The 23,312-nt window shown below is 44.3% G+C and overlaps 2 protein-coding genes across 2 annotated transcripts in view; one reads left to right on the top strand and one right to left on the bottom strand.

Moving 5' to 3' along the window:
• Positions 1-11,737, bottom strand: part of GVQW3 (GVQW motif containing 3) — a 46,706-nt gene extending 34,969 nt beyond the window's left edge. The window contains 4 exon segments of the mRNA XM_055121293.1: positions 10,857-11,126; positions 11,129-11,196; positions 11,199-11,303; positions 11,605-11,737. Coding sequence (XP_054977268.1) covers positions 10,857-11,126; positions 11,129-11,196; positions 11,199-11,303; positions 11,605-11,737 — 576 coding nt within the window.
• A 316-nt stretch (positions 11,738-12,053) lies between these two features.
• Positions 12,054-23,312, top strand: part of THAP12 (THAP domain containing 12) — a 29,210-nt gene continuing 17,951 nt past the window's right edge. Inside the window, exon 1 of the mRNA XM_055122627.1 lies at positions 12,054-12,431. Coding sequence (XP_054978602.1) covers positions 12,343-12,431 — 89 coding nt within the window. The 5' untranslated portion in view covers positions 12,054-12,342. The remainder of the gene's footprint in view (positions 12,432-23,312) is intronic.

Genomic DNA, 23,312 nt, shown 5'->3' with positions numbered 1-23,312 from the left:
GACCCCTGCCAACTGGCTCCAGAAAAGGTCATTTATCAACAGTGTTTATGCATCACCTTGATTAATCTGCCATACAGGAAGCACAAAAACCAAATGTAAGAATTCTTTTGTCTTCCTAAGCGAAAACAGGTTTAGGCCTTATTAACTAGCAGGAGATAGAAGGCAATAGGTTAGGCTTTTTGCCAATTACCTTTTTGGAGAGGAATTTGGGGTTGATAGGAAAACTTTAGAAAGCACAGGAAACTTCTATCCACTGAGGACTAATTATACACCAAGTCTTGTGATGAGCAACTTGGATACAATGTTCAATATAAATAATACAATTAATAATCACTATCTTATGTACTGTATTTTTACTGAAGTATTATATTTCCTCTCTGTTTCCATCCTGTAAGTAATGTTAATGGAAAAAAAAAACCTTTTTTTTTTCTGTCTTTTTCACTGCTATATCCTCAGTCTGCAGATCACTGTCAAAGACAACAAATAAATATTTGTTGGTTGAGAAAAATAAACAATTTATGAGATAGGTATAATTACTTCCTTCTGTAGATGAGTAAACAAAGTGCTCAGAGGGTGTACAGGGTTCAGTATAGGGCAGAATTAAAACCGGAGTCTTGGGACAGAGTGATAGTACAGCAGGTAGGGCTCTTGGCTTGCATGTGACAGATCAGGGTTCTAGTCCCGGCATCTCATATGGTCGCAGGAACACCACTGGGAGTGATTTCTGAATTCAGAGCCAGGAGTAATCCCTGAGCATTTGCTGGGTGTGGCTCCAAAACAAAAAACAAAATCAATAAATCAATCAAATCTGAGTCTTAACCCCTTGGTTCTTTACAGATCAAAGATCTTTAGTCTTAGATCTTGAAAATTTCTTCTAGCCTGAAAAATCTCTAATATACATCCTTATAAAACATGCATTTACCTTGTGTGTTCATTTGAATTTGAACTTAAATTTCACTAAAGGGTATATATTTAGACACATCTTCCAAACAAAACAATTTCACCCATGGCTAGGAATAATCTATTTCATTTTAAAGTCCCATAACCTGATTTCTCTTCAGATGGGCAGAGTCATTGTCGATGCAAACAAACTAATATTTGAAAGCTTAAGAGTTTTGTAACTTACAACATTAATAACTAATGACATGTGTTTGCTATTTTCAACATGGAATATAAAATATTCCCAATGTACTTCCATGTTGCTTCAGAGTTCCAGTAGGAGTGGAGGTGAATTTAGCACATTCCTATCATAAAGAAATTATATATGGAAAGTTAAGGGCTCTTCACAGATCTAGCTATAATAAAATTCATCCTAATAATATTCAATTTATATGAAAGAATAGACGAATAAAATATAAAGGTTAGGCCAGCAGAGTACTAGGTCCTCTTTTCGATTGCCTGAATATATTTGATCTATCCATGTTTTTCCCTACATAAGACTATTTTGGGAGCATTCCCAGGTTGTTCCTTCTTATGCCACTTTATTTTTTGTAGGGCTTCTAGTCTCATATTCCTGTCCTCTGGGTATGGCCCCCTTTCCTTCTGTCCCTCTTTTACTACCAATATTAATCACCGAATCTCCATGTCCATGCAGCCACTTTGTTCATAGGCCAAACTAGTGGTTTGGCCTCACTTTCTCCATCACCAACTGTTGGTGGTATTGTTCTAAGATTAAAATAATATTTTGGAGAAAATTGAAGGACAAGAACCAGGAACATTTAAAAACACGTAACTTAACCATCTGGAGTTATTATGTCCTTTTCCAGTCATTTTGAAAACATATTTTGGACACCAGAGAGATAGTGCAGGTTAAGGTACATGACTTGTATGTGGCCATCCCCAGTTCTATACCCAGCATCACATGGTCCCCTGAACACTGCTAGGTATAGCCCCTGAGTATAACCAAGTTGGTCTTAGAGACCCTAAGCATTGCCAGAGGAGGCCTTGGTAACTCCCCAAGCACCAGAGGACCCTGGAGCTCCACATTCAACCTCTGGTCCAGTTGGCTGAGAATCACCAGGAGGGACCACAGAGGCTCCTGGCACTTCTACAAATGTTCCCCCCCGCCATGCCAAAAACAAACATTTTGGACTTGCATATATAATTTTGTATACACTCTTTCATTTACCACCCTAAGCATTTTGGCATGCTATCTTTAACTCCATGAACATTAATTATAATGACTGTATAATGGTCTATTGTATAGTCATACTATAATTTATTTAACCAATTTTCTACTGTTGGACTTCTGGATTGTTAAGCTTAAATTTTGCCCACATTTTAGTCTATTTCTTTAGGACAGATTCCCAGAAGTGGAATTAGAGGATCAGAAGATATAAACATTTTTAAAGCTCTTGATAGATACTGCCAAATTGCTTTTCAGAAAGTTGCTGCCAATTTACACTTCTAACCTTGCCAGTGTGTTTTTCTACCAACATAGACCTGTCTAAAGAATAATAATAAAATAAAGTGGAACATACAGTCTTCAAATTATTAGTGCAGTTGGAGAGGTATCTTGACCATAGCTCAGAGGCCTATGGGAGAGTTCATACCTATTTCCAGGTATGGAATTAACAGTGAGCTAGTATGAGCATGTGGAACAGAAGTTTTGCAAGAGCAAACAGGGATATAATTAGATTTTAGACAGTGACATCTAAGGCCTGTGTCTGTTTTGTCAATTGCTCTACCCTAGCACACAGTATAGAGCCTGGCACTTACAGTCACCCAATAAAAAACTGTTAAATTAACACAGACTCTTCTTTCAGATGCAAGTTTTTCAGCAGCTGCACGAATTTAAGGAGAAAATGACTGGCTTCATTAAACATTCTGGTAAAGGTCTGCTCAATTCTGAGATTTTATTTCAACTTTGGGAAGTTCACAACATAGCTCTTGAGAGGAAACACAAATAAAGATATACCAAGGTTGTACCTTGGCAACAGTTGCAAAAACTGTACATATAGCACAGCAGGTAGGGTGTTTGCCTTGCACGCGGTCGACCCCGGGCTCGATTTCTCCATCCCTCTCAGAGAGCCCGGCAAGCTACCGAGAGTATCCCGCCCAAATGGCAGAGCCTGGCAAGCTGCCCGTGGCGTATTCGATATGTCAAAAACAGTAACAACAAGTCTCACAATGGAGATTTTACTGGTGCCCGCTTGAGCAAATCGATGAACAACAGGACGACAATGCGACAGACAGTGCTACATATTATATATGCATATGCTGCGCACACACATATAAGCATGCAAGCTATAACTCAATGAGTGTTTGCTATTTCCATGGTATACACTTTGGTATGCAAAACACTTAAACACTGCCCATGGGCAAACTGATTTTGAGATCACTTCAGATTTATTCTTTTTTTGTTGGACATAGCCTGGTACGATTCACCGTACTTCCAAAATTGCTTTTGAGATATTATAAAGGCTCAACAGAGGCAGTAGAGTACTTTTTTAAAAAATTTGGGCCTCACCTGGCAATGCTCAGGGGTTACTCCTGGCTCTGCACTTGGGAATTGCTCCTGGAACCATATAGGATGCTAGGGATTGAACTTGGGTTGGCTGCATGCAAGGTAAGCACCTTATCCACTGTACTACTCGGTGTACTATTACTTTTTTCTACTAAAATAGCACAAATTCCTTGTTGTGAAGGAGTTTGAAAGCATTCAGCTAAGTTCCCCCATCTTCAATATTCTACAATTTCAATCTAGTATGTCAATCAGATATTGCTAGCCAATTTGGCATTAGCAATGTTATTGATGAAAAAGGATTAATAAGCGGTTACTGTATATACATATATGACACCACCTGGCTCACCATCTGTCTTTCTGTTTTTCTTTGCATGCATGGAAGCCTGAGTTAGATCCCTGACACTGTATGGTTCCCTGCGCTGCTGGGAGCAATGCAAAGGGAGTAGCCTCAGAGCACTGGCAGATGTGCCTCTCACCAAAGAATAAATTTTTGTTTTGGGGCCACACCTGGTGGTGTGCAGAACTTACTCCTGGCTCTGCACTCAGGGATTTCTCCTGGCGGGGCTCAGAAGACCATTATGGGGTGCTAGGTAGGTAAGAGCCCTACTTACTATCACCCCACCCTCAGGATTAATACTGTTAAGTGACTGAAGAGGAATCACAATATTTTGCAACAGGCAAAAATATATAAAATCCACCAATAGAGTTTGTATCAGGATATGGACTTGCTCATCTATCTCTCAGATTAGCTTTCAACTTTTGCAACAAAATATTGAGTATTTACAAGAGATGGCATAGTCCTCAAAGCCTAAGGTATTTCCTTTTCCTAAAATATTCTGCTCACAGAAGGCTCAATTAGCAATAACATCTCAGTAAACCCTCAGACAAGGATGTAATGTCCCCATGGTGAGATACAATTTTCATAATTCTGCTTTTACTGGAGTCTATTTTCAATCATTCCATTAGCCATTTACTGGTAACAAGCAATTTAAAATAAATTATTACAGGTATGCTACTGGGGGCCAGCTTTGGAGTTGGTTGGGAAAATGGGGACAATGACACAGGGAAGGTAACATTGGTGGTAGGATTGGTGTTGGACTATTGAATGCCTGTAACTAATGCATGATGAACAATTTTGTAAACCACAGTATTTAAATAAAGTGGGGTGGGGTGGTGGGGAAAAAAGTTTGCTGTCCCATTCATGAAGCCTAAGGGAGTCCTTGAAGATTTCAACTTCTCACTGTAGATTTTTGGTTTCTGGATATTAATACTAGGAGTTAAGGAATAGAACAGGGATACTACTTGCAAGGATCTGATAAGGCAAAGACCAGAAACAATAAATATGAAAGCTCCCTAGTAAAATCTGAGATATCTGATCCAACCAAGTATTCAGAGGACATGATGTTAATTACAGTTCCTCAAAGCAGGGGGCCCTTCTACTGTCGCTTGGTAACCAAAGATACCCAATTTCAAGAAGGCCAGTGAGACTTTTGTGGGAAATGTCTGCAAACAGAAGGCTGGCTGAGAATCAGTGTGTGTGACACACAGTTCCCACTCCCCCACAGTATGCCTTCTAGTCATTTAGCTTCCAGATCTGGGTCTCTCCAATGGTATATGGGAGCACTGGCCATGAAATGAATCAGAAAGGGAGACTTGGAAAGCAGGACCCAGGTACATTCTTCCCCAATTACATTATCACTTGTATCACTTGTAGTCCCGTTGATCTTCGATTTGCTCGAGCAGGCGCCAGTAACATCTCCATTTGTCCCTGTCTCGAGCTAGTATAGCCCAATGATACCTGCTCGCTCCAGGAACAGAAAGAGCCTCAAACAGTTCACTCAGAGATTTAACGAAGAAATCTGACCATCTAGTTGGTGGGCCTGATGGTGCAAGCGCAGAAGATCAAGTACGACATCATTGGTCTGACCGAAATGAGGAGACATCAATCACATCACACCATTTTCGACACTGGAGAAGAATTGTTCCTTGGAACATGCGACAACAGAGGCGTTGGTGGTGTTGGTGTCCTTGTCAACACAAACTTGGCCATGAGCATCGATTCATTTGAAGGCCCAACAACCCGAATTGGACGGTTACGCTTGAATAGATGTGGCTCACTGCCTGCAGTTTCTATCTTCATCGTCTATGCACCAACTTCCAACTATGATGAAGAAGAAATTGAGAGGTTCTACATGGAACTGAAGAAGTTCTATAAAGAAGACCACACCTTCTACAAGATCATTGTTGGTGATTTTAATGCCAAGATAGGTTCGAGAAGGTTGCCCGAAGAACTCCACATTGGGACACATGGCCTAGAATGGAACGATCAGGGTGAGAGACTATCTGAATTCATCATGTTGACCAAGACCATCCATCGTAACTCACAGTTCCAGAAGGCCGAATCTAAACGCTGGACATGGGAGTCTCCTGGTGGACAATTCCACAGTGAAATTGACCACATCATATTCAATTGAAGGTTTTGCCTGACTGATGTCGCTGTTGTCCCAAAATTCCAAACGGGATCGGACCACCGCCTCCTTCGTGTGAAATTCTACTTCACAGAGCGGGGAGAAAAGTCTGCAAAATTTAAGTCTAAGAAGTCAACTCCCAGAATGACCACCAACTGGGAGCTCTTTGGCACTATTGCAGCAACGTGGGAAGATGCCGTCCTTGACAACATCGACGAGGAATACGATCGACTGGTTCAGCACCTCCATGTTTGTGCGAAGAATGCCGAGAGTGAGAAAGCCACAAACAGACGCCTGTCTTCGGAAACTCTCAAGCTCATTCGTCAACGTGGTTTGGCGCAAGCTCAGGCAACCACAAGCTAATGTCCCCAATTACAGTAATACCATAAATTTACATGGAATAATTTATGCATTCACAGGGCTCCTTACTTCTATACAAGCTAACAAATCATACCAAATAGGAACACTACTTTTGAAAAGTGACAGACCTGGATGTTTGCAAAACCTTCATGACTTCTGAGTACCAGAGGTGACCAAATTCTCTCCTTGAGAAAGTGGTAACATCACTGTGTACGTGGTTGTGTGTGTATGTCTGTGTATGAAAGACACACCTGCGGGGTGGTAGGACCCACAAAACTAACAGAAGGAAGGAGCTTTCTTTTTCTAGTAACCCCCCTCCCCATAACAAACTTGGGCTAGGGAGATGGTGCAAAGACTGGAGAGCATGCTGTGCATATAGGCGAGAGTTTGATCCCCAGCTGCATGGTTCCCTGAGAACTTCTAAGAGCCCCAAGCACCAGGCCATGAATAGAGCCTGAGCACTGACAGGTCTGGTCCCCCCAAAACAAAACCCCAGCATCGCCTCCTAAAATATAAACAAACCAAGAACACATTGCCTCTTATTGTACTAACTTGCTTCTTTTTTCTTTTTTTTTTTTTTGGCTACACTTAGCTGTGCTCAAGGATTAGTCTTGGCTCTATTCTCAGGGATCACTCCTGGTGGTGCTGGGGGACCATATGTGGTGCTGGGGAACCATATGTGGTGCTGGGGATTGAACCTGGGTTGGCTTCATGCAAGCCAAGTGCCCTAACAGCTGTACTGTTGCTTCTTAAGGGTGAGAAGGTAACTTGGGGTCAGGGCTAGAGCAGACAATTTTCTTACTCAAGAATAGGGCTGATGAAAAGATCCAAAAACCAGAGAAGAGAGGTTACAAGCAATGTAGAAACCACCAAGGTGGCCCAAGCAGCTGCGGAGGGTAATGTGGCCCAGAGACAGAAAACAGAACCAGGGAGATAGGGGAGCAAGAGCCAACTGGTGAGCATGCTGAGGGGTGTTTGCAAAAGGTCAAAGACAAAAGCTTGGAACTTGATGTTGATGTTTGGACAGATCCCTGAGACTAGACAATCAGGAGCCTAAGAGGCACAAGCAGTAAAATTCACTTTGGTGATAAAAATGAAGTGGTCATGGGCATATAAGGGCTGTTGTGAATACTCCCTCATTTGGGGGCTACTCCTGAGTCTTGCTCTTGCTGAGCAGCCACATGAAAGACGGATTCTAAATGAGTGGTAGGGCTGTACTTTCACTTCCCCCAAAGCTGAAGCATCATCATCTTAGCAAATATTTTCTAGAAGTCTTGCAAAATGTTTCTGGTAGTAGTTATAACTGACTCTGAATGTGATCTAAAGTGGAGCTGGAGAGATAGAACAGTGGGTAGCCTCACATGCAGCTACCTCGATTCAACCTCTGGCACCCCATATGGTTCCCTGAGCCCACTAGAAATGAGCCGTGAGTACCACCAGCTGTGGCCCCCAAACAATAACAAAACATGTGATCTAAGTTAACAGATTTAGACCCTTTCATTATAGCCATGTGGAACAATTTGAATTCACACACTTATTAACTGGTCTATTTGCTCTGTGTTTAAACCTGTTGCAATTGGCAGTTTCTGAGCAATTATTTTTTGAGTGGGGAGTCTATTCCTAGCAGGCTCCTCATGGCAGTGCTGCTTCTACCGGAATAGAAGGCAGGGCAGTGCCAGGGATGGAATCCAGAGCTTTGCACTTGCAAACTACTCTACCACTTGGGTACACCTTCAGCACTCAACATTGGTACCACACACTGCGTATACAGCAGCATGATCTTGGTCCAGCCTATATGGCAAGGTCACTTCTTCCCTTTTCACAGAATTGGGATGAACTGAGCAATAAGTTCTCTCAGGATGTCTCCGCTATAACAGGTTAGAGGAAATGTCTATAGGTAGAGATGTGGGTTCCAAATCCAGGCCTAGGAGCGGAGAGTTTTGCAACCACTGATCCCGAGCAAGGATTACGATAAGGTTCAGAAACCAAGTTGCAAGAGTCAACAGTACAGGTTCCGCCCTCGGCATCCCTAACAGGGGTGGGTGTGGTTGGGCCACATCATGGGTTCTCACTGACTCTGCACTCTGGGATCATTCCTGGCGGGCCCAGGAGGGCCATATGGGGTGTGCGGATTGAATGTGGATCAGCTGCATGCAATGCAAATACCTAACCTGCTGCACTATCAATTGGGGCCCAGCAGTGCAGGTTTTGTTCCAGATGTGTAGTGCCCCTGATGGAAAAGGCCTGAGGGAAAAATACCTCATCTAGTACAGGAAGATGAAATGGAATAGAATGTCTAGAAATTACTAGATAGGTAGAAGTTTAAAGCCACAGGGGCTGGAGTGATAGCACAGTGGGTAGGGCGTTTGCCTTGCACACAGCTGACCTGGGTTTGATTCCCAGCATCCCATATGGTCCCCCGAGCACCGCCAGGAGTGATTCCTGAGTGCATGAGCCAGGACTAACCCCTGTGCAATGCCGGGTGTGACCCAAAAAGCAAAAAAAAAAAGAAGAAAAAAAGAAGTTTAAAGCGACAGTCATGCTCAAGGCCCCTCTCCACACGTTTGGACAAGCCTCACGCATGAAGGTACCGGCAGAGGAACCCAGGTGTGTGTAATCCCATCAACGGCCAACATCCAGAGACTTAAAAGCAAGCTCCCAGAAGGATATCTTATAACCTACTTCTCCCTCTGGGAGAAAATAGCAAGCTACTGAGAGTTTCCTGCCCACGTGGGACAGCCTTGCAAGCTTCCCATGGTGTATCCATATGCCAAAGCCAGTAACCAGCTGGATCTCATTCCCCTGACCCTGAAAGAGCCTCCAATGCAGCATCGTTGGGAAGGCCAAGTAGAGAGAGGCTTCTAAAATCTCAGGGATAGGACAAATGGAGAGGTTACTGAGACCCCTTGAGGAATTCGATGACCAACGGGATTTCGTGATTTGTGATTCATTTACTTATTAATTAATAGAAGTTATGTGTAAAAATTCCCATGGGTAAAAGTTATTGGCTAAACCTAAAAAAATGCTGTGACTTTCCATCCTCCTTCCCCTTGCACTTCCAAATATCTGACATGTTTCCAGTCTTTGTGTATTACTTGAAACCTGTCTAAGGAAAGTTTTAATTCGTAAGTCCTGGCAGAGAGACAGGATAAGATAAAAAGGGTATGAATTTGCAGAGACTGCTTTCTGGAGGGTCTGATGAGAAAATCAGATAAGCAAACAAATGATTATCAGCCTAGCCACAGACCCAGGGGAAGCAATGTACGAATTACTGGCAGAGCTGGGCACAAAGGAGAGGAAGCAAATTCCCCTATGCAACTTATCTTCTGCAATTACCATTATCTTACTGTTTTGACTTTGCCATTTCAGCCAAGAGTCATCATTTTGCTACAGATGCAGGCTTAGAATATTATTCTGTTCCCCTGCTGGGGCTGCTTCTCCCAAGTTCCTCGCCCATCTCATCTCTCCATTTGGATTCAGTTCAGAAATACCTCACTCAAGAAGCCCATCCAACCCTTGGAGATCTTGTCATTAATTTCAAGTGGCCCATGTCTTGCAGGATTCTAAAAAATTCAAGTGCTCAAGACACCTGCCAGTGTTGGCATTTCTTATGCAGGACTTACTCCTGGCTTTGTGCCCAGGGGACTTTATAGGGTGCCTGGGGATTGAACCTGAACCAGTCACATGCAAGGCAACCGCCCTAATTGCTATACTATCACTCCAGGCCAACAGCAGACTCCCTAATTCAGTCTAGAGTGGCACTGGTCTTTCTCCCCACACATCACATTCTGGTCCTGAGTCCCTTTGGTCTTTATTTCCTAGGATCCCCTTATTTCTCTTGCAACACAGGGAATAACCAAAGCAGCAGGCAAGGAAAAAAAAAAAACAGAACAAGAAGGAAATTCAGCCAGTTCTGTGAGATCATTTTCAGCATCCAAGATCTGGGTTCTGAAGGGTCCCACACTGCCATGCCCCAGTCTTCCGTACCATACCTCATGCCCTGACTACAAAGCAGGCTGGGAACTGCAGACCTTTGGTTTTCCTCTCAGCAGAATTTGCCTTCCAGAGCAGAGAAAGACTCAGAGAAAGCTCCCACCTCGCACTGAGATGGTCCCCTGAGGCTCAATGTCCCCCTCAAAGAACAGGAGGGTGATCAGCTAAGGTCGGAGCAGTAAAGAGATTCCAAATGGGTGCACAGAAGAAAGCCCAAACAAGCAAGTCAACAGCCCAACAAACAAAAGTCAACAGTCAAAGGGTGATCAGCAAGAAAGACTTAAGGTCTGCGTGGGAAGTTACACACAGAAGGTCCATGATGGGGAGGAGTGGAAGAGAAGACAAAACAGATGAGCAGATAATGCCGGTGGCACATGGCGAGGCAGATTTCTAACTCGGGCTGATCCGCCTCACCACAGCTGTAACCAATCCTGAGCAGCCCCTGGGTGAAAGCTGCCTGAGGATGAGGCCCGCAGATGGTGGCTGGCCGGGCAGGACAGCCTAGGACGGGATCCAAGCAGAGGCCTTTCCCCTTCAAGCTGATGACTACTGGTCTCAGGATGTGCTACCCTTTCCCGCAAGCAAGGACAATTTTCCCAAGTTTCCACAGAAAGGTCACACGGGAAGTCAAGTTTTCCAGGTTTAGACACAGTCTTCAAAATACCCAGTATGACTCTTGCAGAAACTTTACTCATGTTCAAGTTTTCTTTCAGAATGAGTCTAGCGGTTTCCTTATCTAAATTTAACTCTTCGGCCATCATTCTCACAGTTAGCTGCCTGTTTGAACAAACTAAGTCCTTGACCTTCTGAATATTTTCATCCAACTGGTGGGTGACTGGACACGACCACTGCGGGCATCATCTCGAACATCTTCCCGCCCTTCTTTAAACATTTTGTGCCAGTCAAAACTCTGGCCCTTGACATGACTTCATCCCCAGAGGCTTCTTTTAAAAGATGGTGAGTTTTACTCGCAGATTTGTCTAATTTCACGCAAAATTTGATACTAATCCTTTGTTCTAAGAGCGGTCACTCATTTCGGCACCTAAACAACACAGGAACGCTAACAATTGTGAGGGGAAAGCCTAAGGGATTGATCTCTACGCAGCTGCTGGTAGTCATTCGGCTATTCTTGTTCCTCTGGAAGCTTCATGGGGAAGAGTAGCGCTTTTTATCAGTTCTCGCCCCTCATCATCCAAGCTGGAGAAGTCGATATTGGAGAAGCTAACGGGGCCAAGAACAGCTGTACAGCTTGGGGGATGAGGCGGGGCGGGGGGTGGGGGTAATGAAACTCCTGCTTCTCACAAGTCTGCGTCCAACTACAGCAGGTCAATCTGCCGGGAATGCGCAAATCCGTGAGCGAGGTTGTCTCGCCCCCGCGGTCCTTAACAGCCTCAGGCGGCTTTTGCAATAGAGGGATCACGGCGGCAACTTTCAACAAGGAGAACTGCATCGGTGATGTAACGGGAGAGCGCCTAGTGGCGCCCAGACACGCGCGCACGCCGAACCTAGCGCAGCTGCCAAGGGCTAGCTCGCGCGAGTCCCGGGAGACAAGCCCGCATGCGCGAGCCCCCTCCGCCCGCCGGGAAGGCCGCGCGCAGGCGCACTACGGCTGCTGGCGCCTGGCCCCACCTCCCTCTCGCCACACCCGGGCGGGCGCGCCCCTCTGCGCGTGCGCGCTGAGGCCGAGCGGCCCCCGGAAGGGGCGGGACGGGCCGGAAAGCTGAGGGAAGAGAGGGCACCCCCGGGCGCCGGGGTGCATTGTGGGAAGGAGGCGGCAGCGTCCCGGGCGGGCGGGAGGTGCACCAGCGGCGGCGGCAGCGGTAAATCCTCCCGGCCGCTCACAGCACTGTGGAGCCGCGTCCCTAGCCCGGCCTCGGACCGCGGCGCCCCTCCTGCCCCTCGCGGCGGCTCGTCCGCCCGCCCCTCCCCCCGGCGCGCGGCCCTGAGGAGCCGGCCGGCCGGCCCGGCTCCCTCCCCGGCCCCGACGGGCGGGCGAGCTGCCCTGAGGAGGCGGGGAGGGGAGGGCTGGGCCGGCCGGCGGGCGGGCGGGCGACGATGCCGAACTTCTGCGCGGCCCCCAACTGCACGCGCAAGAGCACGCAGTCCGACCTGGCCTTCTTCAGGTTCCCGCGGGACCCGGCCAGGTGAGCGGTGGCGCGCGCGGGGGTGGCCCGGCGCGGAGAGCGGGCCCGGCGGGGGCTGTCGCTCGCCCCGGCGCGCCGCGCCGCGTGGCGCCGGGCGCTCCTTCCCGGAGCTGTCAAAAGAGGGCTGGGGGTCCCCGGAGCCCGACCCCCGCGCGGGGCCGCCTCGGAGCTCCGGCCCCCTCGCAGCCGCCTCCCGCCCGCGGGGGCGCCGGGGCGACGCTGCCGCTGACCGTTACTCGTGAGCGCGGGGGCTGTGGGGACGAACCGGGCTGGGGAACGGGTGCGGAAACGTCCCCCGAGGCAGCCCACGCGCGCGGGCTTCTGTCTGGACGCCGGCAGCGTGGGAGCGGCGGCCCCGGCGGGGCGTGTGCACGGACCTCGGGTCTGTCGTGCCGCCGGGATCGATAGCGGTGCTGCCGGGGGTTTCGGAGGCGAACGGCGGCCGCGCGTTTCCCCGCGGAAAGCTCCCGTGACTCGGGTGAAGCCGCCGGTGGCAGCCTGGGGCGCGCTGTGGATCAGTGCTCCCAGATATTTACTGGAGGTACACTAGGTGCTTGGCCGCGTTCTGAACTTGGGGAAAGCACAGAGCCGAGCCGCTGTTCCCTCGGGGGTTACGTTCTCGAGAGGCGGGTAGATAAGAAACGTGGGTAATAAATTCCGTTATGTCGGTAATGAGTACTGGAGGGGGTGAAGCAAATAATGGGGTGAGGTGGTGGAAAAGGAGTAGCTGGGGCACAGTTGCTATTTTAAATTGGGTAATGGGGGCAGGGGGGAGAGAGAGAAAGAACACAGGGCTCGCCCACGGGATTTGATCCCTGAGCACAGAGCCAGGAGTAAGCCCTGTGCAAAGCCAGGTGTGGTTCCAAAACAGATTGGGTGTTCGGGGAAGCGCTCGTTGAACAGGTTAATTTCGGAGATTGGTAGCAGGTGGCTGGAGCGATAGCACAGCGGCAGGGCGTTTGGCTTGCACGCAGCCGACCCAGGTTCGATTCCTCCGCCCCTCTCGGAGAGCCCGGCAAGCTACCGAGAGTATCCCTCCTGCACTGCAAAGCCTGGCAAGCTACCTGTGGCGTATTCAATATGCCAAAAGCAGTAACAAGTCTCACAATGAAGACGTTACTGGTGCCCGCTCGAGCAAATCGATGAGCAACAGGATGACAGTGACAGTAGGTGAGGGGACCAGCCACGGAGACACTTGGGGATGGGATGAGCATTCCAGTTCCTGGAAACAGTGCAACGGCAGGCACGTTAATTATTGCTAGTCAGGGAGGTAGCCCATTGTCGGTGAGGGCTGCTAAGAGGAGCCAGGGCTTAGCATTGTAGATTGCAATTTTTAATTGAGATGGGAACGGCCCCAGCAGTGGTGGGTGGGAGATCATCTGAAGGCAATTCAGTTATCCAGGTTAGAAAGGAGATTGAATTGTTGACTTTGAGATCTGTTTCCTATTCATTGTAGTGAGCAGATTGTTAGAGACGAAAATATATTAGTGGTTGCTGAGGACTGGAGGAGGAATTAAAGGAAAATGGGATGTGGGTGGGGTGGGTAGGGGTAACCTGTAGAACAGATCTTATACACCCCCAGGAGAAAGACATGGATGTTCCAAAAAGGGCCAAAGAGGTAGGTGAAGGGCTGGAGCACATACTTTGCCTGCAGTAGGCCTAGATTCAACCCCTGGCACTGCCTGGTGCCCCAAGCAAATAGCCCCTGGGACCACTGGTGCACCAAAGTATAGGACAAAAAGAAAACAATAGATGAACTATAAAATTAAACTTTGCATCAAAAGCACATTAATGGGGTGTAGAAAAAAGGGTAACAGTGAAAAGAAAATGAAAATATGGGATGGGGAAAAGTATCTGAACATCACATTCTGTATCTTGTAAGAATGCAGTATCCTGGGATCAGAGAGATAGTACAGGGGTAAAGGCACTTGTGTAGCTCTCCCTGGTTTAATCCTGTCACTATATGGTCCCCCAAACACCATTGCAGGCAACCCCCTAACAGAGCTAACAGTACCCCTGAATATCACAGTGTGGCTCAAATCCCTCCAACCCATCTCTTGAGGAGTAGTGAGAACGCAAACAGTTCTTTAAACCTAACAAAAGACAACCTCAATAAAAAGGCAAAGAACTCAAAAACACATTTCCTGATTGAAGAGATAAGATGACTAAAGATCACAGTAGTTATGGAAGTTCAAATCAAAACGATAGTGACTTGCCGAATTCTAGGATGAACATGGGGTGGGGAGCATTGGTGAAGAAAACTTTGAAAACTTTGTGTGTTGTTGGTAGGACTGGGTGGTTGATGGTTCTTGTAAGAGTAAAAACAGGCTGGAGCAATAGTATAGGTATGGCGTTTGCCTTGCATATGACCTATATGAGTTCGATCCCTGGCACTCCATATCATTAAACCTAAGCTTCCTGTGACAAGGGGAACAGGACATACCAATGCTGTCCTAAAATGTTTAGAGCTGCATTCCAGTAAACACAGAGAAATGGGGGTGCTTCAGGAGCACTGATGGGTATTACCAGATAAACCTAAACTCTTTGTGGCAAGGAAGAAAGGACAAACCAATGATATCCTACACCCTGAGCCTGCCAGGAGTGATCCCTAAATACTGCTGATATGTTACCCAAGCCCCACCCCACAAACCCCCCAAAGTGAAAATATAGAATTATGCTTAGGGGGCCGGATAAGTAGTACAGCAGATAAGACACTTTGCACGTATCCTACCCAGGTTCTATCCCCAGCACTCCATATCATCCCACAAGTTGGCCAGGAATGAATCCTGAGTGCAGAGCCAGGAGGAATCCCTGAGCATCGCCACATATGGCACCCTGACCCTCCCCACCCCCCAAAAATATATAATTGTGTTTAGGAACAGAAAGATAGTACAAATGTTAAGATGGTTGCCTTGCATATGGTACCCTGAGCATTGCTATTGTGGTCCACAAAACAAAAACCAAAAACAGCCAAACTGTTCCAGTCCTTGGTACATTTCCAAGAGAATTGTGGATTGATACTTAGAAAAGTTAATATATGTACATGCATGTTCATAGTTGCATGAATCCCAGAAGGCAAGGACTAGGAGCAGCCTAAGTGTTAAGTCAGTAGATGAATGGATAAACGACAGCACATACATACAATAGAATAATATTCAGCCATAAGACAGTGAAGTATTACAACATGGGTGAAGTTTAAAAAAAAATCATGTTAAGTGAAAAAAGTCAGACACAAAATACTGCATTATTGTTTGACTCCATTTATATAAATATAAATATGTAAATAGGTAAATTAATAGGGACAAAGATGATTGGTGGTTTCCCAAGCTGGATGAATTGGGGTAAGGAAGCAACTGCTTATTGGATACAAGGGCTTTCTTTTAGGGCCTTGAAAACTTTCTGGACAGATAGAATTGTTATTTGTACACTTTACTGCCACTCTTTCATTTTAAAATAGTTTATTTTATGTTGTATGACCTTCACCTTAATTTAAAGTTTAGATATCTTCCGTAAACAGTAGAGGATATACAAGTCTAGAATTCAGAGATTTCAGACGAGTGATTTTCTCAGTCCATAGAATGTATTTAAGGTCACATTACCCAGTGAATCATGTATTTAAGGTCACATTACCCAGTGAATCAAGCAGAGTAGACCTGAAGATTGAGCTGTGCTACCTTTGAATAATTTAAAGTTCAGGGAGAGAAGGAGGCATTAGCTCAGAAATAACTTTGAGGAATAATTGTTGGGAACAGAGAAGAGGAGCATCTTCAGCTGACTAGAGCTTTTACCCCATTAAGCATTATCTTCTTTGGACTCAAATTTTTACCGAATTTTGACTTTTGGAAGGTCAGGAGGGGTGAGGGAGAAAGGAATGCTTGGGACCACTCTTGGTTCTGTGCTTGGCTCATTCTGGTTAGTGCTGGGAGACCATGTGGTGCTAGGGTATAAATGGCTTACCCCCTTTACTTTCTCTCCAGCCCTAGGGGTCTTGACGGTAGTACACTTCATTTGCATAATAAGGGCACCTATAGTCATTTGGAGGAACTGGAGAGATAGTACAGGTGATAGGGTATTCACTTTGCATGTGGTGGACTGAGATTTGTTCTCTGGCATTCCATATGGTCCCATGAGGAGTAATTTCCTGAGCCCAGAGCCAGGAGTAACCCCTGAGTATTGCCAGGAGTGGCCCCAAAACACACACACAAAATAGTCATAATGTAGATTTACTGAAAACTTTGTGTATTGTTAGTAGGGCTATTGAACTGCTCTGGAAAACTGGGTGGTTGATGGTTCTTATAAGACTGAGAATCGGGGCTGGAGTGATAGCACAGCGGGTAGGGCGTTTGCCTTGCACATGGCCAACCTGGGTTTGATTCCCAGCATCCCATATGGTCCCCTTAGCACTGCCAGGAGTAATTCCTGAGGCAGAGCCAGGAGTAACCCCTGTGCATTGCCAGGTGTGACCCCAAAAAGCAAAAAAAAAAATGTGGAAAACAAGGGCCAGAGTAATAGTATGCACTGTAGCACTGTTGTCCTGTTCATCAATTTGCTCAAACGGGCACCATTAACATCTCCATGGTGAGACGTCTTGTTACTGTTTTGTCATATCGAATACGTCACGGGTAGCTTGACAGGCTCTGCCGTGCAGGTGGGATACTCTTGGTAGCTTCCCGGGCTCTCAGAGAAGGACAGCGTAATAGAACCCTGGGTCAGCAAGTCAAATGCCTTACCCGCTGTGCTATCGCTCCAGTCCAATAGTATAGCAGGTATGATTTTTGCCTCACATATGACCTATGTGAGTTCGATCCCTGGCACCCCATGTCATTCCCTGAGCCTGCCAGGAATGATCTGTGAATACTGCTAATATGTGACCCAGACCCCGCCCCACAAACGCTCAAAAGTGAAAACAGAATTATGTTTAGGGGGCCAGATATGGTGAATAATTTTGTCCATTATTACACTCATAGAGAAGACTGACCTGTAGGGACTTATGGGCACAGACTGGGAAGTTAAAGTATATTTATTTTGGTGAGAAGGGTTTGCAACCACACAAGGTGCTGCTCAGGGCTTACTTCTTTTTCTGTGCTCAGTGATGACTCCTGGCAGGCTCAGAGAACTATATGGGGTGGTAGGGATTGAACCCCAGTCAGCTGCATGCAAGGAAAGTTCCCTTCCACTGAGCTCTCCAGCCCTAGATTGGGAAGTTTTAGATATAAAACTTGAAGTGCTGAAGATCTCTTACATTACTTTGACTTTTAAAGCTTATGGGGATCACTGTCCCCTTGAGAATCTAACACAGTATTTCTCAAAGTGGTTGAATTGCCTCTCCAAGGTGCACTGGAGCTATTCAGTGAGGCAGTGTTAACGCCCCCTTTCTCTTTATTGAAAGAAGGTCTATTTCCGGGGTGTGCTGAAAATTTTTTTAATTTTTATTTTTCTGTTAAGGGGAACCGTAGGCCAGATAGCCTTTGATCTACATAAGGACTCTTACCTGAGAAAAGATACTAACAATTTGTTCCACATCAAGATATTTATGGGCCCATCAGAGGCCCTAGTATATTCTGACATTTGCCTTTGCTAAAACCTATCTAATGACTGTTCTCTGCTATATGGGAGAGAGACTTGCAAGTAACACTGTTGACTGTTTAGTGTGTCTTGTATTTAGTGGAAGTTTGCCTTTCTCAGCAGACACGGTTTCTTAAACTTTTACATTTGTAATCCTTTTCTTTGCATGAGAAATTTGCATGTACACCTATTACATAAAATAGGTATGCAAATAAAATGTACTGATTATAATGTACCTTATTCATTTAGTTTTTGTTTTAGGGTCTTACCCAGTTGTGCTCATGGCTTACTCCTGGCCATTTGTGCACAGGGATCACACCAGGCCATTTTGGGTGACCATATGGGGTGCTAGGGATCAAACCCTGGTCAGCTGTGTGCAAGGCAAAAGTGTCCTACCTGCACTATTACTCCAGTCCCCCTTAATATTCTTATGTAGTTTTTCCCTTTTGGGTCACACCTGAGTTACTACTTCTGGCTCCTGCACCCAGGAATCATTCCTGGCAATGCTGTGGGGACCATATGGGATGTTGGAAATCGAACCTCGGTTGTTCGTGTGCAAGGCAAACGCCCTACCCACTGTGCTGTCATTTCTTACGTGTTTAGATACTCTGTTAGATTTGTATATATTAATGACAGTTATATCTTGTGGATTGTTCCATGGATTATTATGTAGTATCCAGCTTTGTCTCTTAATACCTTTTTTTTTTGGCATTGAAAATGTAGTTATCGGAAGAGTATGGCAGTTGAATTTTTTCCTCTATACTATTGATTTGAAAGCCCTTAAATCAGCATTGCATAATGAGTCTATCTTTATATCTGAAAAGAATCTCTACTGTGCATAATATAGATGAATACTGATTTACTTGATTAAACCCAATGATACATGGAGGCCATTCCTGGCAAGGATCCTGTGATGCTTGGGATCAAAATGAGGACTCCTGCATGTGAAGCAAGCGCTTCAATCCTTTGAACAATCTCCCTGACCTTGAGTACTACTTTTATCTTTTAAATAACTCTCTATTGCCATTCTTTTTTTTTATTTGCTAATTTATACCAATCACTTGTAGGGTAATTATTTGTATATAACAGTTACTGACACTCTATTCTTAATTTTCTGGTTTTATATTTGTGTTTTTGTATAATTCTGTCTGCCTTTTTACTTGTATGGTTGTTTTCCTCATGATTCTGTATTTCTCCCAAATGTTTCTGTTCCATATTTTTGTTGTGTGGTCTTGAAGACTGTGTCAGACTTCTTGTATCTAAGCCATGTGCACACGTGAGTGTGTGTGTGCATGCGCTTACACTGGTGATAGCTTGTCATCTTTAAAGAGATTTGGTTCTTTTTCTCTTGATGTTTTGTTCTCTCACTTTTTATTTTTTATATTTTTAGAAATAGGAAAGTTTATTGGAAAGTATAAGAGAAAGAAAAAGAAACTCCTAACATGGGGAGGAACTTAGTATAGAACTAAGTTCTCTTGTTTTATTTTTATATTTCTGTTTCACCTTTTATCACCAAGCTCAAAGTTTGTTCTTCTCTTTGTTATTTTTTCCTGTAAAAGAAGTCCTTTCAACATTTCTGGTAAGTGCATGTCTGGTGGTGGTAAAAATCTGTTAGCAGAATTCTGTTTACCTGGAAAGCCTAACCTTTCCTTGATAAAGCCTGGATTTCTCTATCATGTTGGTAAAGCAGTTTTACAGGGTAGATTATTCTTGCCTAGATTATTATTGTCTTTAAGCATCGTGAGTATGTCATCTTACTCAGTTTTTGCTGAAAAATCTGGCCAGTTGCCTTTAGTTGCTAAAGAAATTTTTTCTAGCAGACTTTTTAAAATTATTTTTGATAGTTAAAAAATGATGACTTTTTAGAAATTTGGTATTCTTACAATCCCAGTCCTACAGATCTTGGAGCTTTGGAGCTCATAGTCACGCAACACCTCCAAATTCCATAATATTGACAGCCCAGTAGGAGCACAAAAAATTGGATGAGAAAGTAGCATAGAAACCCACTCACCTCAGGAAGAGAAAGCAGTAACAGAGAAGGCTCAGCTCGCACCAACCAGCACAGTAAATCCTCAATGACTTTAGTAATACCATTGTAAGATATAATAATTTTCACAAATTTTCTTTAACTGAACTATTTTTTTGTTATTCCACCTACCATTTAATTGTAACAATCAATATAAAAGAAATTATTTTATGCCTGCTAAGTGTGTAGGCTTGAGTGGTAGGTGGGAAACTGGAGGTGGGAAGGTCACCACTGGTGGTGGGATTAGTGCTGGAACATTTAATGCCTGAAACAACTGTATTATGAACAACTTTATTAAACAGTGGTGTTTAAATAAAGTTAGAAAAAAAATTTTAGCATTCTCACAGATTCCTGGATTCCTGTTCTCAGATTCCTATTCTGAGTCCAAGGTTTTGGAAGTTTTTGGCTGTTATTTTATTGTGTCCTTTTCTGATATCTAATAATTCTGTAGGTTTCTTTTTCCTACATCTTTTTGTTTTGTTTTTGGGGTACACTGGCTGTGCTTAGGGCTTACTCCTCGCTCTGCTCTCAGGGATCACTCAAGGCAGGCTTGGGAGACCATGTGGGGTGCCAGGGATGCAAGGCAAAGCCCTACCTACTGTACTGTCACTCCGGCCCTAAATCTGTTTTTACCTCTTTCATTTGAGTCATTGGAAGTTCATCTTAAGTTTCACTTAGTCTTTCTTCTGAAGTAGGTAGATTGAACCTACTTCTCATAAGTTTTCATTTCATTCGTTGTATTTTTCACATATTAGCTTCACTCATAATGTTTCTAAGCTTTACTTTCTTTGGTGAAAAACCCCTGTGCATGAATTTTCTTTCTCGGTTGTTTTCTTTCTGTGTTAGTGTCTATTTGATAATTTTTTTTTCTTCATAATGCTTAAAATTCATTTTCTGTTAAGGTCCCTATTTTGAAGATCGGATTACTGGGGAATTTCTTTCTCATCATTCTTTCACTGCATTTAGCTTTTAACTTATTCACACATACACCCCCTGACACACACACATCTCCCATTTAGGAGGTGCTGTGGGGGATGGGGTGGTATGTGTGTGTGTGTGTGTGTGTGTGTGTGTGTTGCTTTGTGAGGAGGTCCATGGTGTCCTCTCCTCTTATGGCTATTCTGAGCACAAGTTCTGTCATTCCAGAATAAAGGTAAGAATGTACCTGCCTATTTTTCTGTAAGGTACACATTAAAGAAATTTGTAGAACATTGTTATCTCAAGTTTCTTTTTTCTTTTGAAAAATAGTTTTTGCACTAGAAGATTTTCTATGTTAATATCTAATGGGGTTACAAATTTATACCCCACATTTTTTTTTAATTCTTGGATTTTCTGGGGATGTGACTCAACTGGTAGATACAATTTTTGTGAGACCTGTTAACTGCATGCCCCTCTTTCCTCAGGACTGCCAAGTGTGGCCCCCACAATAGTCATGAACTACAAAAAAATATGTAGTTCAAATTTCTATAATGTTGAATATTAGTTAAAGTGCATAAACTAAATCTTTTTGGTTCCTCAATAATTAAAGATGTAAAGAAGACCTTAGACCATGAGGTTTGAGAATTCCTTTTGTAACATATAATCTGAAAGTACTTTAAAGATTTTTTGTTTTAATTGATTTGGAGCCACACCCAGCAATTCTCAGGGATTATTCCTGGTTCTACACTCAGGAATTACTCCTGGTGGTGCTCAGAGCAACATGTGGGCAAGCATTTTAAGTTATTTAATTTAAGTTTAAGTTAAGTTTTATTTAAGTTAAGTAATTTTAAGTTAACTATCATATCATTCAAGCAGTGCTACAAGTTGTAATAATAATAGTGCTTTTTATAGAATGCTTTGTATTCTGTATGTCAAACACTTCTATATGTGGTTTTCTTTTGCTTTTGGGCCATGTCCAGCTGTGCTCAGGGCTGCATGCTCAGGGATCACTACTGGTAGACTTGGGGGACTTGGGAATCGAACTTGGGTCAGCCGCGTGCTGGGCAAACACCCTATATGGTACCATCTCTCCAGCCTCTCTATGTTTTATGTACATTGTTTTATTTAAAACTTCCAGTAAATCTGATAACCAAAATAGGAAAGGCACAGAAAGATGAGCTTACTTGTTCAGCAATCTATAGAAATATCTAAAACATCAAGCTCAGGATAAAGTGTTCAATATTACCCAACTAATTTGACCACAAAACTTTTGTGTTTTGTTTGTTTAGTTTTTGAGCCACACATGGCATTGCCCAGGTTTTACTTTTAGGTTAACTCAAGGATCACTCCTGGTGGTGCTGGCATGATCTCAAACCAAGGTCTGTCTGCCACATGAAAGACAGGTACCTTACACCTGTACTAACTCTCTGACCCAAATGTGCATGATGAAAAAATTTTTTGATCGGTATTCCCTGGAATACATCTTGCGAGATGCTCTAGGCACCATTGAAAGATAAAATAAAAAGATGTTTAGAGAAGAGTGGTTGGTGATGATTGACTAGTAGTGGAAGTGATTAGTATCAAGATGCTAATTGATTTAGCATCGTTTAGGTACCATTGATTTGGTAGTTTGTTTTTTTTTGTTGTTGGTTTTTTTTTTTTGCTTTTTGGGTCACACCCAGCAGTGCACAGGGCTTACTCCTGGCTCTGCACTCAGAAATTATTCCTGGCGGTGCTCGGGGGACCATATGGGATGCTGGGAATCGAACTTGGGTCAGCGGCATGAAAGGCGAACACTCTACCTGCTGTGCTATCCCTCCAGCCCTGATTTGGTAGTTTAGAAGTCATTGGCAATCATTTTGCTTTCAGCCTCCTTGAGGTTGATAAAAATGGAAGAAAATAGACACAAGGACTGGGGAGATGAGCTCATGCCTAATTGGTGTGTGTAGACCTGGAGTTTGATCTCTAGCACTGTGTACTCCCATTTTCTCCCTTCCTCCAGAATTGCTGTAGACCCTTAGATGGGTCTCTATGAGGGTAAACCTGGATTTCCTGAACTTGGTTTGCATGCCCTCCTAGCCTACCCTGAAGAAGATACAGTTTTTGCTTTGCATGTGCGGTCTTGGGAGCCTACTAGAGCTGCAAGTGGGTACAGTGAAAATAGACTAGTTTTGCTGGGTAGAAGATCAGAGTTAAGGGTTTTTTGTCTTAAGATGAGAGATCACTAGGACATGTTTATACTTTAGAAGGATAAGACTGTTGAGACAGTATCATATGAAGAAAGAAAAGAAAGTCTTACCTACCTGCTCTGTTTTTATACATACATATAAATGTACACATGTGAATTTGGAAGTTTCCCACCAGAAATGATA

Source organism: Sorex araneus, chromosome X, assembly GCF_027595985.1.
Source record: "Sorex araneus isolate mSorAra2 chromosome X, mSorAra2.pri, whole genome shotgun sequence".
Lineage (NCBI taxonomy): Eukaryota > Metazoa > Chordata > Mammalia > Eulipotyphla > Soricidae > Sorex > Sorex araneus.
Note: the sequence above shows the minus strand (reverse complement) of the source record. Positions and strands in the feature narration are given on the sequence as shown.